Source organism: Sturnus vulgaris, chromosome 20 (assembly GCF_052056855.1).
Source record: "Sturnus vulgaris isolate bStuVul1 chromosome 20, bStuVul1.hap1, whole genome shotgun sequence".
Lineage (NCBI taxonomy): Eukaryota > Metazoa > Chordata > Aves > Passeriformes > Sturnidae > Sturnus > Sturnus vulgaris.
This window is the reverse complement of record NC_142262.1, coordinates 11652667-11667081: the sequence shown is the minus strand read 5'-3', so window position 1 is coordinate 11667081 and position 14415 is coordinate 11652667. Positions and strand designations below refer to the sequence as shown.

The 14415-nt window shown below is 47.6% G+C and overlaps 1 protein-coding gene across 4 annotated transcripts in view; it reads left to right on the top strand.

The window, feature by feature from the left end:
- COX10 (cytochrome c oxidase assembly factor heme A:farnesyltransferase COX10) overlaps positions 1 to 14415 on the top strand; it is a 144107-nt gene that overhangs the window by 102627 nt on the left and 27065 nt on the right. For 2 of the 4 annotated variants that reach the window (XM_014891225.2, XM_088176585.1), the window contains exon 7: positions 481 to 2762. In XM_014891225.2, the coding sequence (XP_014746711.1) occupies positions 481 to 923 (443 nt within the window). In that variant the 3' untranslated portion in view covers positions 924 to 2762. Of the gene's footprint in view, positions 1 to 480; positions 2763 to 14415 lie in introns of those variants that run through there. The other 2 variants (XM_088176583.1, XM_088176584.1) reach the window with 2 other exon arrangements.

Genomic DNA, 14415 nt, shown 5'->3' with positions numbered 1-14415 from the left:
TCCCTGTGTCTGGTTGGTACAACCACTGCTCTGCCCACTGGCTTTTTTCTTCTCTGGACACACCAGCTCAGGAACCTGAGAGTAGAATCTAGAGGCTCCCAGGAATAGTCTCTTGCCCAATTTTGCTTCATTACCACCAGTCTTCCCTCAGGTAGAGACAGATGGTGCAGGAGCCAATTAGCAGTAGTTCTTTAGAAGGAAGTGACTTGCTGAAATTCTTTTCAAATTAAGTGCTCCAAAACCAGACAAACCAGCATGCTCCAACCCTGTGTGAATACCATGAAAATCAGAGGTTCCTTATCTCCTGGGGCTGCCCCATCCCTGTATTACAGAGCAGTGCCACCAGTGTGCAGTGTCACAGGTGTCACAGTAGGGTAGGTAGGTGGGTAGCACTGCCCTCCTGCAAATAGGATGTGACAGCTGAGGTCTGTGTGTGGCACTTCCTGCAGGGACCCTTTAACACTCTCTCTCCCACTGCAGGTGCATTACTGTTAGGAGGGATCCTCTATTCCTGGCAGTTCCCTCACTTCAATGCCCTGAGCTGGGGTCTGCGGGAAGATTACTCCCGAGGAGGATACTGTATGATGTCTGTCACTCACCCAGGCCTGTGCAGGAGGGTGGCTCTGCGTCACTGCTTGGCCTTAATTGGACTCTCAACGGTGGCTCCTGTCCTTGACATCACCACGTGGACTTTCCCCATCATTTCGCTCCCCATCAACCTCTACATCTCCTACCTCGGCTTTCGGTTCTACCGGGATGCTGACCGCAGCAGCTCCAGGAAGCTCTTCTTCTGCAGTTTGTGGCACTTGCCAATGCTGCTGCTTGTCATGTTCACCTGCAAGAAATCGGTCCTGGAGAAGGAAGACAAAGGCGATCTGCCCGGGGGAGGTCATGAGACAGCCATGGAAATTAGATTGCCTTAAATGTCAATACCTGTCATCCTCATGACACATCAGGTAGTGTATTTTAGTAATTGCAAGGGGGAATCCTGTGGGAATCTGTTTGAAGAAGAATCATTTGTGCCTAGTGACCACTTCATGTGATAATTGTCTATTTTCTTTTGAAAGGGAATAGTCAGGAGAGCTTAAAGCATTCAGGGCCTTAGGCCCCTTAACTCATCACAGGTTATGATTTAGCCTATGCCAGAAGCACATCACTTTGGGATGGCCTTCCAGAGTCCCTGTGAGTCACGGTCTCTGTCCTCATGGATAGTTGAGGTAGTTAAGAAGTCCCATGTACACACATACGACCATCAGTACTGGCAGCCTTGCTGAAGCCATCTGGAAGTGACCAATGAATGATTTCTCACCCTTCTCCCCAAGCACCCTTTCCTTTAATTTAAGCTTTGAGGCATATGAGAGGGTGGCCTCTACTTCTCTGAATCTTGTGCCATCCCTGCACTGGTATTACACCAAAGCCCTCAGTTTTGGGGACTTTTTCAATCAGCTGCTCTTCCCAAGGTTCCCATGCACCTCAGTAGATTTTTAGCTCTCACACACCTGGCACAGTGCTAAAGGAGTGAAGAAAACTGTCTTTCAGCACAGCACACGCACATTTAAACAGCTCTCCTGTAGCAAATCCCTTGGACACGCTGAGCCATTCTACTGTATTTCCATCACAGGGAACTTCTGACTCCTGTGTGGTTTTATGTCATTAGTATTTAAGCCCTGTGTGTCAGATCTTCAGCTGGTAAAAATCACCATTACTGTTTATGGCAGAGAGGCTGTGAATTGTAGAGGAGGTGAGAAGCATATCCCAGAGCTTGCTGGTAGTAAGACTTTTCCATGTTAATGTGTCTTATGCCAGCCCATTGAGTCTCAGCATCCTTAGACAAGCTCTGGACTGGCATCAAGAGCTTGAGCTGTGTTTAATGTCACACTGTGGGTGGTGGCTCAGAAAGGCTTCACTTTGGGAGTGATTAATAGGTAAGGAAACACATTTTACAGAAGAAGGGCTGGGGATTTTAATGTAACAGAATGTTCACTTACTAATGCAGCCGGTGTCTCTCCAAAGCAATTATGGATGGTCTCCTGAGAAAAGTGCATTACCCCTGTTAAATGATATGCTGAAGAACATTTCTGGTCACAGTTTAGCATGCTTGTGATCCTGCTGCTCAGCTGTGGCTCACCCTCATCTTGCCTGGAGCTGTCTTGTGACCTCTTGGTATGCTCCCAAACACAGCAGCATCAGGAGCAGACAGAGACAGTGATAGTTTATTGTGGTAGTGCCTGTTATGACTTGATGCGTTTTCACTCCAAGATTTCTTTCCCATGTGGAGAGGGACTGGGCAGCAGGATGAACACTGATTGAAAGATACAGCAATATCTGAAAAGGAAGACACTGTCTCAAGGTTGATCTCAAATAAAGCCCCTCAGGAAATGTCACAAATCTGCCACCACAGGTGTATCACACTGACACAAAACCTTCCCTGTGTGCTCACATGATCCGAGCCTGGATCTTGGTCTCAGTTATACTGGTGTAAATCAGGAATGACACAGTTTAACTTCTGTTTTCTGGCAGAGGTGCTTGCAAGAGCAGGGCTACCTGTTTCCATGGCTCTTAAATAATTGCCTGCAAGATTTGGTGACTTGAGTGATTGCAGGTGACAAGATGGAGCTCCCTCACAGTCTGACAGACTCCACTGTGCTCAAGTTACTGTGGGCGTCACTTTGTGCAACTGTATGGAAACTGTGCAACTCCTTAATTTGTTTTAAAAATGCAACCAGTCTTCTTTGCAATAAAGTGCATACTGTCCAAAAAGAGATGAGTGCTCCAAATCTCTTTTAAACTGTTCACTTCTTGTTGAAACTCTAGTCAGGTTCAGTTAATTGCAAAAGTATTTGGTAGTTTTAGGGCAGTTCTCACAGCAACAATGTTCTTGACCACTGCGAGAGTAAGGACAGTTTGTGAAATACTGATTTGTTGTGCAAGCAGCACACTGAAAATAAATCACATGTGAGTGGAAAGGGTTTGTGCGAAACCAAAGGATTTGGTCAACCTTTAGGTGGGAGACAAACCTGAAAAGAGCAGATGGCTCACAAAAAACCACAGATTTTCCTTCCAGAGGCAGAAGGTGGTGCTGAGGCAGGAGGGTTTTGGGTTCCTCCTAAGTCATTATAGAGCCAGGCTTGAGATGGCTTGCAGTTCCCGGGTGCTGCTGAGGAATTCCATTCTGATTAAAGGTTGCAAGGACATGCCTGTGGTTGTGTTCTGAAGAGAGTCATCTTCATTTCTTGGGCCAAAATGTGTAACATTCACAGGGTTTAGGGCTGGACGGGAGCTTTGTAATCATCACTGAATGTCTGCAAAATGCAGGTCACTGGGTTGCACCAACATTTCCACACCCAGTGGGTCTGGCCTTAAGGGAAAGCATGGCTTTAGAATCAGTGGATCTGGGATTTAAATGTAAGATTATACCTTATTTAAATTTCTTATTTTAAAAAAATGCTTTCCTTAAGTAGAAAGTGCTCTCAGCTCTGCTGCACATTGGCCATGTGTCGTGTGGATGAAACAATATGCTGCCATTTTACTGCCTTTAGGAAGTTTTGCTGTTGCATGTGCTTTGCAAATAGACACCTTGCCAAACTGAAGACTTAGCAGGAGATGAATATTCTAGTAGGTGTTCTCAGGTCTCTTTATCAATATTGTTGGTGCCACTATGGAAAATGAAAAATCCTGAACTGTCTGCTGTCACCTAAGGATGTTTATCCAAGGGTCTCTGTGACCCTCCAGGGAGGACTAAGGCCAGCCATCCTTCCTGCTGATATCGCTGCCTGAATTCTGCAGGAAAGAGGCAGGTGAGGTTCATGAAGTGCCTTGCTGGGATTGCTTTGCACAGGAGATAAACGTGGGCTTTCTGCATCTCTCTGCTGGGCTGAGCAAGCATCAGGCTTTGAGGGCTCCTTGAACCTGGAACAGCAGTTTCTTCACGGAAGTGCAATGTTGTTTTATCCCATTTGGATAACTTGAATATGGTTGCTAGTCTCTCTTTATCCTGGTTACTCAGGAACTCCCCATGAACTGGTCCTGCAGAATCACAGAATAGTTTGTGTTGAAAGATGCCTTAAAGACCATCTTGTTCCAACCCCCAACCATGGAACACCTGTTCTTTACATGGTAGTGAAAAAAATAGCAGTGGTGTGCTGTGTCTCTCCTAGCCCATGTCTGCTGGTACCTGAGAGGGTCCCATCTCAGTGTTGCTGTCACAGGAAGCACCTCTGCACCATCAGAATCCTGCACTGAAGCTCATGGAGGAGTCTGAACCAATGACTCAAGAGGATGAAGCTGGGTTTTATCTATTTGGACTTTAAATCTTCTGTGTGGTATTGTGGATAAAACAGTAGCCCTGAGGCTCAGGAGATCTTCAATCTTTCCAGACCTCTGTAGAAGTAATGCACTCCAGCTGTAGAATAGGAATGGAGATACTTCTTGGAGGAGGGAACAGCTCATGTCTCTGTCAGCCCATGCCCATTGTTCTGAACAGCCCTGCAAGATGAGTGCTGGGCAAGGCTTTGAGGAGTTGCAGGGAGACTGGTCCCCTCCTCTTTCCTTTGCCCTGACATTCAGCAGATCACAGAGCACAGCACTGGCCTGGCAGGGTGGTGTGGGGAGCTGAGCTACATGGCTGGGAGTTGCCCTGAGCTCTCAGGTTCACAAGGAGCCCCAGGCCTGGTGTGAGCTGTGTGTGGTACCCCAGCAGAGCAGGCATCCTCAACACAGCAGCATCCCAGCACAGCGGGCAGTTGGTGGAACAAAACGCTCTGTGCTTTGTTCCAGCATGAGTGAAGACACTCCATCCCTGTGCTCACAGCACTTTCCTTCTCATTTCCCCCACTGGACTTTTCTCACTTCCTGTATCAATCTCTAATATAATCTACCCCAGCAGAGTCACACATTCACACTCTCCTGGCTCCAGCAGCATTTCCCACTCAGCCAGGCCGTGGCATTTCAAGGCTTACAGAAAACACACGTCCTTTTCAGTTCTAGTCCTAGGAGAGTAGGAATGGAAACAATGATACTGTTAGAAATCATTATCATTACAGATAGGAAGCATGTTGTCCTGGTTCCTCTCCAGAGGTGATTAGATATTCCCTCTTCCTTGGAAATGCAGGGTGTCTACAGAACACTTTGCTATTAAAACAGAGATATCAGCACTGTTTCCTACAAGCAGCTCTGCTGGAGGTGGTAGTTCTACCTGGTCCATTGCAGGCTGTCCCCAGTGGCATTTTGAGTCATGGAATTTCTTAACCAGGCAAAGAGCCGGTCCTGGTAAGGGCTCCTGGGATGCAGGGAGCCACTTGTGCCGTCCGTGAGACCTTGAGTCAGTTATTTGCACCTCTTGGTGCTGCAATTCCTTCTTCCCATCGTGGCAAGGTCAGTGCTGCAGGGCAGGGCTTGTCCCCGAGGGGTACGTGTCCAGCAGCTGGCCTTGTCCAAGTCAGAGTCTGTTTCTAATGTTCATCATCGCCCAGACAGCGTGGGATTAGTTGGGAGTCAAAGGTCACAACTGTGTTGCAAGTTCAGAAGTGTCATCAGTGACAGCCGTCCTCCCTGAGCTCCCTCAGACTGTGCCCTTCTGGATGATTCCCTCCATGTTTTTTAGTCCCCTCTGAAATAAAGAATGCTAAAGGCTCCAATGGGAGGTCTAGTGAGTTTCAGAGCTACCTTCTGAACCCTTCTGTTCACAGATCCCAGAATAGCTGGGATTGGAAGGGACCTCTGCAGATATCTCATCCAATGCCCTGCCAAGGCAGGGTCACCCAGAGCAGGTAACACAGAAAGGTGTCCAGGTGGGATTGGAATGTCTCCAGACAGGGGGACTCTGCACCCTCCCTGGGAGTTCCAGTGCTCTGCCACACTCAGTGGAAATAAGTTCTTTCTCATATTGAAGTGGTACTTACTGTGTTTTAGTTTATGGCCACTGCTCTTTGTGCTGTCACTGGGCTCCACTGAAGAGTCTGGCACCATTGTCCATCACCTCTGCTTCTCTGCTTCCAGACTTTACCTGTTTGCGTTGAAAGTTTTCCAGCCTGGGTCAGCACCTCAGGCTACTTTCCAGTATTTCAAAAAAGCACAGTTCATCTGTTTCACAAGGTTGGCAAAACAAGCTGCTTTCCCACAATGTGGAGATGTTTTCCTACTGTTCCTAACCAGTTCTGGCACCCCCAGGTCTTGGAGCAAGAACTGACGATTTGGCAGTGGGCTCAGGCTGGCATATTAAACCATTCTGGGAAGGTACTGGGTGTTTCTCCCGATGCCTGAAAGCTCGTGGCTCCCAAATGCTTGTTTGAGCATTGCTGACCCTTCCTAAGAGATGCTTTTCATGTGGTGGGCATGGACTGTACTGGGGAGCTGGTGAGGAGCTGCTGCCATGGCCCATGTGCTTTGGGAGAGCACAAGGACTCAGAAAAAGGGGCTAGAAAGGAGGGTGCCTGACACTCACCACTTGAGCTGGAACAGCTCTAAATTCATGGCCTGTATTCCCATTTTTGTAGGACTCCTGACTCAGTCTTGCTCACTCAGTGAGTGGGGTACCCAAAGTGAGGCTTCCATGTGTCTCCAAAATGTGGGCAGCCCCCAGGACTGTGGCTGTTTGAGAGTTGAGGTTTTCCCCCGGTTTTGCTGTCCCAGATGCATCCCATGGTCCTTTCTGCCCCTTACTCTCCTTTTTGACACTCTTTATTGTAATTGCAGATTCCCTTTCATGCATTTTTTTTATGGAATGTGTGCTGTAACATACATTCCCTGTGCCCCTCAAAGCTGCAGTTGTAGCCGGATTCTGTTCTTCCAGAAAAATGCAGACGTTGGGGAATTGCCGTGGGTGATTGGAAACAGCAGGGATCTGATCTCCCACTCTGACCAAACTGTCCCTAACTGGGATGACTTGCAACATCTTGCCTATCTTCCTCACCCATAAAGCAAGTAGAGAGAAAAGGGAAAGAGTCATACCTGTGGGTAGGGTGCCCAGAGACCAGACCATGCCTCTAGGGGATCTCCCAGCCTGGCTGGATGGGCTCCAGGACTGAACGTCTTCTGGTGCAGGATTGGACACACGGCAGTCAAAGCTTATTTGCAAAGAAGTGTCTGAGACCCATCTAAGAGTGTCTGAGACCCAGAGACCCATCTTTTGATTGTTTAACCAAGGAAAAAGATCAAGATTTTTGCTGCTGAGAAAGGACGGGAGATGTTTGGGATTTTTTGCCATGGAGAGGAGACACTGTATCAAATTAAAGTTGAAACAGAAATGCAAATAAAGTAATTAAGGCATTTCCGCAGTGCTTCCAGGGGAGCTGCTGGATGGCATCCAGACTGGGGAGAGGAACAGCCTGAGTTTATCAGCTGATTTCCGAGGTTTGGATGGATATTTGTGCTGCAGAGCTGCCAAGGCCATCCGTGCACTGAACCACTCCCAGCAGTACCGAAGGGAAATTCAGGGATGCCAGTGGGAAGCAGAATGGCTGGGACCACATAGTCACCCAGCAGCAGAGAGAAATGTTATTTAGGTCTCTTCTCATTCATCTGAGTGCTCTGGCCTGGTTGTTACACTGCCCTTGGCCTTCACCAGGAGCAAGGACTGGCAGGAGCTGTCAATATGTTTGGAGTGAGGCTGATTAACCCTCCTCACTTCAAAAATGAGCGTTAGCAAGAGCGTAGTGGAAGCATCTGCAGGCAGATGTTCCCATGCCATCTGTTCGCTGTGCTGCTCAGAGCTCTGCAGAGGATGTCGGTCGGTCCCCACCCTGTGGGATCCCATGGACCTTGGCCAAGCCAGGCAGTGCCTTCAGGGCGGCCAATTGCTGATAGACGCTTCTGGTTTAGGGTGGAAGGGGCTCTGTCCTCTGTGGTGTAAGTGCTGCCCAGAAGGTCTGGTCCCCAGGAGCCACCCAGCGCTGCGTCCCAGGCTCCTGCCGGGAGCAGCATCGCCTGCTTCCTGAAGGGATTGCTCCGTGGGGATGAGGGAGGTGCCCGTGGGTGAGGTGAGAGCCATCGGGCTGCAAGAAGTGCAGCTGAACGAGGTACCTGAGCCTTGGCGGCGTCTGCCTCTGGAGCCGTGACCGTGCCACAGTCGGACTGCAGAGCTCTGGAGACGGTCCCTGTGTGCCTTTCTTACAGTGGGGACTGCAGGAAGGGCGGCTGGACAGACGGACAGAGGGACAGGGATTGCTCCGCGCGGCTCCGGCGTGTGCGGGCCGAGCCTCGCCTGGCCCGAACTCCCTCTGTTGACTTCTCCTGAAGTTGCATCCCTTCATCCAGCGGTGTCCCCGGCTCTGGTAATAAATAGCACCTTCCGTAATGTCTGTAGCCCTGACTAAACCACAGACCAGACTTATTACTGCTGCTTTTGTAGCCTTTGCAGAGCTGTTTTTATTTATAATTGCACCCCGCTGGTCTGTTCATAATGATTTTTCCCGGCTGCATCCCATGCGGTCCACTGCTGCAAAACCACATTTTCATAGTAGCTGTTGTTGGTTTTAATCACTTGTTATTTGGACGATATATTAATGGCGGTATCTCTGTGAAGCTTTAGAGTGTTTTCTTTTTCAAAACATTAACAATAAAAGCTAAGTGTTAGCCCTAATAACACGTTTCCTTTGGCTACCTCCTCCAGTGATGAATCCAATTAACTGAGTGCTCAGTGGAGAGCTGGTCTCACCCCGTCCTGTCCCGCCTCCTCCCCAGAGCCTGTCCCGAACTTCTGATTGAAAGGGGTTTGGGACCCCAGTGGGAATAAGGGTGCTTGAAAGGCACCGTGTGGTTGGAGGGGTGTGAGCTTGTAATTGCCCATGTGCAGACTGTAGGAGGCTGTAATAATCCCAGCTATACTTTGCAGATGTTCATTTGTGTTCTCTTAAACCCCAAAAAACCCATCACACCTTACTTCCCAGCGAGGAAGGGTGATGAGGGTGGGTGGTTTGATGCTCTTGGGATAAGAAAGCACTAGTGAAAACAGAAATAAAACCAGAGTTGTTGCCTCCTGAGCATCCTGAGCCTGTGGGTGGGGAGCAGTGGGGTGATGCTCTTTATTTTAGCCATTTATGGGGGAAACCACCCCCTCAGCAAAACCTGTCATTGCTAGAAGTGGTTTAAATGTAACACTTAACTTACTGGGGCTGGTGCCTTTAATTTCATTCAGAAGACGACTATGAATGGACTCCTTACCCACTTCAAAAGGCTGTGGCAGTGTGTCCACTGTGGTGCAGGTCATTCATGGACACTACAGGAGATGTGAAAACATCTGCTAGGTCCATGCCTGCTCCTTTCAGTACAGTTACTCCCCTTGCTAATAATTGTCTGTGTTCTGTCATCTAGAAAGGGACCTTGTGTTCCTCCCAGGTATTCTAATGCTAATTTGTTTAGTTAAAAAGAAGAGGCTAAACAGATGTGAACCATTTGGTTAGGCTGTAGTTCATTTGTTTGGAAGTGCAAAGGATTCTTGGCAGAATACTAAATATTACCTTGGCTGATCACAAACACTTCATATTTCAAGGGAGGAAGGGAGGTAGGGACTGAACTCCATAAATCAGCCTTTCAAAGAGATAGAAAAAGGCAAACATTTGATAAATCTGTGTCATTATACTTAGAGATCAAAGGGGGTTTTACATATGTATTTATGCAACTGGCAACCTAGGAGACAATAATAACAAACATAGATCTCTGACAGCTTTACAAAAATAAAAATTAGCCGGTTCTAATCTGTAATTATTTGGGAACTGTGTGAGGTAGGAGCTTGCTCACACTAGAGCTTTGCTGAGACAGTGAGCAAATGTTAAGTCATTCATAAATACATTAGGAAGTTCTGTGGTCAAGAGGTTGCCAAAGCCACTGGGTGGTAGCAGGGCACGGCCACTAAATCTGCAGCCCTGGTTTTATCCACGGAGCCCAAATTAGGCAGGCAAGGGTAACCAGAGCCAGAGGTCACCAGGGAAAGCAGCATTTCCCTATGTGCCTTGATGAAAATCATTCCTTTATGATGAAAACGTAGAATGATGAAAATACATAATGATGGAAGTATGTAGTGATGAAAATAATTCCTTGATGATTTTCCAGCAAATTATCTACAAGGAATCTACCTGAAGAAATCCTGAAGGCAGGAAAATTTCCATCTGTGGGCTCTCTCCCTCTTGCCCATGAGTTACAGCTCCATATCTAGTACCTTCCACAGCCCCACATAGCACTATTGGCCTGGATGAGCCCTTCCACTGTTCCCAATGGCTGGTCCACTCTATACAGCTCAGTAAGTACAGGACTGGAGCCAGAGGCCTGGGTAAGTCAAGAAAGAACCCTGAGAAGACCCCAGAAGAGATTTGCAAGCAGCAGAAATAGGAGTAAGATTAATGGGGGGGGTGCAGTGGGTACTGCTTTAATCCAGGGTAGAATTTAATCCAGGAGAGAGGAATAGCAACTTTTCCAAAGCAGCAAGGGCCATCACATCACCCAAAAGAAGGAGAAATCCAGTTGCGTTAAAGTAATTTCATGGACAAAGCAATGCAGCCACAAATTAGAGACAGAGAAGCAGCATTATGTCATCTTTCCTTCTGGCCAGTTACTGGACTGATTTTCTATTCTCTTGTGCTGGTTTAAAATGACTTCAGCAACTTGGTTTCTGCTCATTCCCATGGGAAACTTCCACAGTCTATAGATTTCACTGGTAGGAAACTCTTCTTGACAGTCAGACTATATTTTCCTTTACTCAATTCTATCACATCACTCCTACTTAGACCTCCTTGGAGCACCCTAAACTCTCTTCTCCATTGAAGTCAGTGCAGTTATGTGAGCAGTAAATTTGGCCCGTGGCACTTAGAGAAATAGATACTAAAACCCCAGGGACAAATTAGGGAGCAAGGAGAGGGAGGGCAGTGGGGGAAAGGAAATGGTTTCAGGTTAAGAGGAACAAGATCTCCTCTTACATCTGTATAGCAGTACTGCCCATGGCCCTGGTGGGAGCATACCCAGGACAACACAGTGGGACTCTGTGGGGTCTCCCTAGATGTTCCTGAGATGTCCCTGGTCAGTGGTGGCATTACATAGCCACAGCTGAAGACTCTAAGGCATTATGTGGCACTGGGACTTGGGTGCAGAGGGGTTGCATAAAGCCCTGGGCACTTTCCTTGCCAGTGGCTGAGCTGTTTTGAGTCCCAGTGATGGTACCCACAGTCACCCCATGGCCTGTCTCCCCCACCTGGGGTGGCCACTGCCTGCTGGTTCAGCAATCCTGATTCAAGAACACTCACTGCAAGCTGCTCCTCTATGGGTTAAAGCACATGTGTTTTTCAGGACAAAATCCCAAATGTCCTCATGTCTTTCCCCCAGCTTTTACCTCACTATTGTGCAGATGTGTGCAGTGGTGGAGAGAAGGCTGTTGACAGACACACAAGATTTATCCGTCAGTGATCCTCAGCTCCTGTGTGTTCTGGAACAGCACGGGGTGCACTGCACAGGACCTGTGTGGCAGAGGCGTGGGGAAGAGACAGGAATGAGGATTTCCTAGGGCGGGAAAAAGTGGAATAATGAAGTGCAGGACTTCTCTTTCTGTGACCCTGCAAGGGAGAGAGGGCTGAGATGGTTCTGTGACTGAGGAATATATCAGAGTATTGCAGTAGGGACAAAATCCCATTATAGATACGTATGGGTGGACGAGGAACATAGAAGTCTCACACCAAAGCCCTTCACCTCGGTGTTCTGGGTGCTGTATGTTCTCAAAAAGGAGGTGGTGTTGGCTGGTCACCTCCTCTCTGGCCAGGTCACTATACAGCAGAGCACTCCAGGGTTACATGCTCTAGAATAACTCGTTTTCCCATGATCATGTACTTGATTAGCATCATGAAATGGTGAATTACTTTTCTCAAAACAGAACTTTAACCATGTCAGGAAAACTGCATTCTGTCTGGATTGGGACCAAGAGCACATTGACTTGATTTTTGGGTACCTGCTCCTATTTATCACCCCATCGGGGCTTGTACCTGCAGATCTCTGAAGAGCTGTGCGTGAAGCCTTCATCTTTCAGAAAAGGGAACATTCCAGAGCATTTCAGAAATGGCCTCTCCAGTGTCAGAAAAATAACATTTGCTAAAAGCACATACAGATTTTCTGACTGGGAAGAGATAAAGCAGCAACGTGAAACTCGGCATCCAGACAGGACAGGAGAAGCATTGGAAACTGCTGCTTTCTGTCAGACTCCAAGAAGATGCTGGAAGGCACATGGCTGCATGTGTAGGACACATAGCCTGGGAAGAGTCACCCAGGGTGGGTGTCAGGGAGGTGAGCTGACAGACCTCACCCTTCCTCTCTGCTCACTGTGGATTTGATCACAGAATCACAGAACAGTTTGGACTGGAAAGGACATTAAGGATCATTGTGTTCCAGCTCCCTGCCGTGGGCAGGCACATCTTCCACTAGACCAAGTTTCTCCAAGCCCCATCCAACCTTGAACACTTCTAGGACTGGGACATCCACATCTTCTTTGGGAAGCCATCATCTTGGCTGGAAGGCCTGCTGTATTCTCTACTTTCTGCCCTGCTTTAACAAGTTCATTTTTCAGGGCTGGGCACTCTGCAGGCTCATTTCAGCAGTGCTCCATTAAGTGCTACTGTGACCCCTTGTCAAGAGCTGCACCTTCCCAGTGCCATCTGTCTAATCAATATCGTCAAGGAAAGGATATGGAGACTGTAGTGATGCACCTCAATTAGTTATTGATTAACCAGCCAGCAAGACAGCCACTGCTCTGATTCTAGGGCATGGAGCATACGCAGCTATGCATTTCTGGTTGTGCTCATTCCTTTCCAACTCTGTTTCTTCAAAATCTTTCTTGCCCTGTGCCCCCCATCTGTGGCCACAGCACACATGCTTCTGCCACAACTGCTGCCTGGGGCATGTCAAACAAATTCCAGGAGCCAAGAGCAAATGTTGAGCCCAGCTGGAGCCCTGCTCTTGAGATGGCAGCAGGTATGGAGGCGACCTGTGTTCTGCCAAGCTGCAGTTTGGGGTCCTGCTGCAGCCAGTGGGTCAGTCTGGAGGATGGAGTCACAATTGGTTCCCAACCCAGCAATCAAAACCTCTGTCACCCACAATCTGTGTTCCAGGGAGAACCCTGCCCTCCTCCTGACATACCTCTGCATGGATGCTGTTTCTGATCATTTACCCATTTGCCATTCCTAGGGGGAAACTCCTGACATCCAACTGTTGAAGATACAATTCCAGTAAAACCTATCTTGGGGCTATTTTTCTTAAAAAGCCAATCCAGATTTTACAAGCTACAGCTGACAAATATTAAAGGCTTAAACCAAACTTTCTCTGACATTTTGTTGACGTTATCCTGGCTGGTGCTGGTGGATGTAAAGAATAAGGAGAGTTACTCTGTCTGAAGGGTTTCCCTGTTAGCTTATGGATGTAGGAACATGCAGCAGAGCAACCCATGTGTGGAAGCAGCAGATTTTCTGTTCGGAATTGTACAAAACACCAAGTGCAGAGGTGAGTAAACCTGGGTGCAAGAGAGGCACACATGGAATGCTTGCTGCCCACAGCTGTGATTCATGCACTGCCAGGAGCTGTCCTCTTTCATTCTATTCACAATTACCCATGTGGGCCAGCTGGCAGAGCTTTGCCAGCACACAGAGGGAAACTGGAAAGCAATTCCTTCTTCCTCCTGCCACATCTTGTCACCTCCATCTCTGCTTGGTTTGGGATCACCCTTCATACCACAGAGCCCAATAGTGCAACCTATTTTATCTCACAGCAGAGAAACACTGGAATTGTTTGCTGTTCACTCTGTAACTGAAGTACAAAAGTTCTTGTGTCATCCCAAAATCTGCTTTGCAAATACCTGGTCCTGGGGAGAATAGGGATGAGTGACACTGGTACTGATGGAGATTTGGGTGGCACAAGCTCTGTGTTAATCCACTGAGCAGCTTTTAGAGAAGTCATAAACGTCTCAGGGTCTTATTTCCCCTCTTCAATCTGCTTGGTTTAATTAGTTTGTAAACTCCAGTTTGTAGTTTCAGATTATTTTACAAGATTCTCACACCACAGCCAGTGTAGTGGAAATAGTTCACTTTTGCATAACAGTTCAGGAATTGATGTACAGTTGATATATGAATAAGTCAGGATAATGCTATTGCTTCTGACACACAAAATTAAGGCTCTTCATGGTGAAAAGATTCTCCTCTTGTTTGGGGGAAAATATAAAAATAAAATAAAGACGTTTCAGCAAAATCTCACTCTCCTCTCAAAGCAAAAGTTCTCTGAAAGCAGCAAATTCTGTACCAACATTTATGCATCTTTCAATAAAAACATGATAGAAAAGCTGCCCAAATACACTGGAGCTGTAAGTTATGTGATTGCTGGGAGAATACTGGCTAGAGCACTTCCATGGAATGTGCAAAATCCCCATCCCTGGAGAATGCTGGAGCAATCTGGTCC